The 2,733-nt window shown below is 41.1% G+C and overlaps 1 protein-coding gene across 1 annotated transcript in view; it reads right to left on the bottom strand.

The window, feature by feature from the left end:
- Nucleotides 1-2,733, bottom strand: part of btaf1 (B-TFIID TATA-box binding protein associated factor 1) — a 32,645-nt gene that overhangs the window by 18,397 nt on the left and 11,515 nt on the right. Inside the window, exons 9-15 of the mRNA XM_015380819.1 lie at nt 2,449-2,538; nt 2,247-2,342; nt 1,991-2,167; nt 1,677-1,817; nt 1,462-1,586; nt 1,248-1,368; nt 1,031-1,135 (exon numbers count right to left, since the gene is read on the bottom strand). Of these exons, the coding sequence (XP_015236305.1) occupies nt 1,031-1,135; nt 1,248-1,368; nt 1,462-1,586; nt 1,677-1,817; nt 1,991-2,167; nt 2,247-2,342; nt 2,449-2,538 (855 nt within the window). The remainder of the gene's footprint in view (nt 1-1,030; nt 1,136-1,247; nt 1,369-1,461; nt 1,587-1,676; nt 1,818-1,990; nt 2,168-2,246; nt 2,343-2,448; nt 2,539-2,733) is intronic.

The following is a 2,733-nucleotide window of genomic DNA, read 5'->3' as shown; positions in this document are numbered from 1 at the left end:
ATCAGTTTTAAAGCCACAACATAACCAGTGCTAAGTCTTTTTTGCAGCCATTTTTCTTTGCATCGTTTTCTTAGTATGTTTGATTTGGTGATAAGTGGAGGCGTTGCAGAGACAAGGGTAGAACAAAACTGAGAAATACCGGCTGTTTCTCTGTAACTCGATTTTGACGCTTTGTGTTTCGTGCTTCGCATGTGACTCCACTGCCTAAATTCCCATCGTTCTGAGCTTGAATCGCTTCTTGCACAAAATCCACTGAGCCTCATGTATGTTCCCTGGTTTTAGCCATGGAGAAAACTCTTGACTGGAGCCAATTTTGGTTACATTTGGTTATTTTGTAGACAAAAAGTTAATGGTGCATCTCCCAAATGTCCCGGCCGCAACAACGCTTTTATTGGTTCCGCTATCGGGACGGAACCAATAATGGCAAGCTGTTATTTATTTTTTTAAAATAAAAAAAGGTCAATTTTAATGTTTTATTTAAATTACAAAAATTAATTATAAGAAAAATAATCCTATTTATGATGTTTTAAAAATCAAGACCTACGAAAGACTGATTTAGGACATTTTAATACCAATTAAGGCCCTAGTTTTATTTTCAGGAATTCAATGCTTTTTAAGACTTTAAGGACCCGCGGGAACCCCGATACAGTAGCAGCCATTCAAACTTTCCTCCAACTCCAAGCAAAATCCCATCCAACTTCCAACATCTGGAGTGACCCCCTCTTTCATTATTTTTTACTCCGACTCCACCCTTTCAATGAATTACAGGGTCTGAGCAGGAGATTATGCTTCTCTTTAGATCTTTATGTCCACAAATCATGACAGAAAGAATATTTTAGTACAAATTTTGATGTTTAAAAGGGAATTGTAGAAGACGAGCCAAGGATCAGCCAAGGGCCCATCAAGAAGAGTGGGGAAATTTTGAAAGGCTACTACTGTAAATCAAAAACCACGTTTCTGATCAGAGACAGTTTCTTTCTTTGTTATCAAGCCTTAAAAAAAAACACATCATTCTGCTTTTATCACAAACCTTTTGTATAAGATCAAGTATTTCCTCATTGCTCTCCAGAATGCAGGATTGGAAGATGTGTCGCAACATATCTTGTAATATGGGGTTTATCCAGACTGCAATACTCTGCAGGGAAAGAAAGAAAGAAAAAAAAAGATGCAATGAATGAGAACTTTGATCGTTGTCCTGCGGCACGTTTACGTCCACATTGCTGCTTCGTAAAATGACCGGCTGTTACCTCATCAGCTTTAGACAGCAGCGTGTAAAGAGTTTCCAGGGCAGCCTTCCTTACTGATGATATGGTGTGTCGTAAGAACGGCCAAACTCGAGGAACCAGGACGGTGAGTGACTGACCCATGCTACGGTGAAGAAAAACAAAAAAATAGGTAACCTTAATGTAACCTAAGATTTTAATCCCAAATACATTTAAGACGCCATTTAAAGACTCTGACCTGCACTGTCGGACGTGAGGAAAGGTCAGCAGCAAGGACAACAGAGTCATAATGCTGTTGGTGGAAGCGGTGAGATCGTCCAAATCCAAAAGCGCATCCCATAGTGTGTTTACAATAAAAGGTACCTGTAAGACAATCATATATTTTCAGACTAATGGAACAAAGTTGTACATGTATATTAGAAGCATTGCAGGAGAACTTAATGACCCTCTGACCTTGTTGGGCAGCAGCTGGATCAGGCCATCCACCACTGGAATAAGGGCAGCAGCAGCAACAGCTCTGACATCATCATCCAGGTCCTGTAAGCCTTCAGTGATGGCAGGCAGCACCCGGGGAAGCAGCACAGAGATGAGATCCTGGGAAATAAAAGGAACATAAAGATTATAATCGTCAATATAAAAAGGGTTTAAAGTAAGAAAAAATAAGCAAAACTTTTTTGTCTGTGTCTATCCCAAAAAGAAAGCATCAATTTCATATCTGTTATGCACATGCAGTCTTAAGGGCATCCCATAAACTAAAAAAAAGGTACCTGTCGGACAGCCAAGGCGTATTTGATCCCCAAAAGGCCTCCATGCCGGACCTCCCACTGGTCTTCTTTCAGCAGCTTCAGGAGGACATCTACAGTCATTAAAACGCTATTTTCACACATGTGGAGAAGAGCTACGCCGAGTGTCTGAGCACAAGTTTCTCTCACAGGAGCCACCACCTATGAAGATACAAGAGGGCAATATAACATGCAGCATGTTGCCAGGTTTCAGCTGTATAAACTTCAAAATAAAAATTACCTCATCAGAAACAAAGTCCCCAAAGCGGTCCAAAGCAAACACACAGAGGAGCCGGATGACCAGGTCCTCTATCCACTCCTGATGCTGCCGCAACATCTAACCCAAAACAGGAGAACTAATAATGTACAATAGTTTGTTGGAAAAAGAAAAGAAAGACAAATAAAAGAAAAGGAAACAGCCTTCATGAGCGACTGAGATGTACCTGCTCTGCACTGCTTCCAAGCAGTTTCCCTCCACCAGCACCGTGAGACTTTATGATTTCCCTCAGACCTGTTCCAGCACCGTGTCGGACCTGAAAACCACAAAGCCAACCGTTCATTTCAAGAAGTATTAGAGTGCACTGAAAGCATCACTACCCTTTGCACCATCACTTTCTACGAGGGACGTTCAATAAGTAATGCCCCTGACAAGGGCTGGGTATTTTCGCCAAAGTCCTGAATCGATTCATACAGTTCTAAATCGATTAATTTTCGATTCAATCCGTTTT

This window comes from Cyprinodon variegatus, unplaced genomic scaffold (genome assembly GCF_000732505.1).
Source record: "Cyprinodon variegatus isolate N-32 unplaced genomic scaffold, C_variegatus-1.0 Scaffold11, whole genome shotgun sequence".
Lineage (NCBI taxonomy): Eukaryota > Metazoa > Chordata > Actinopteri > Cyprinodontiformes > Cyprinodontidae > Cyprinodon > Cyprinodon variegatus.
The sequence above is the reverse complement of the archived record's forward strand: the minus strand, read 5'-3'. Positions and strand labels throughout refer to the sequence as shown.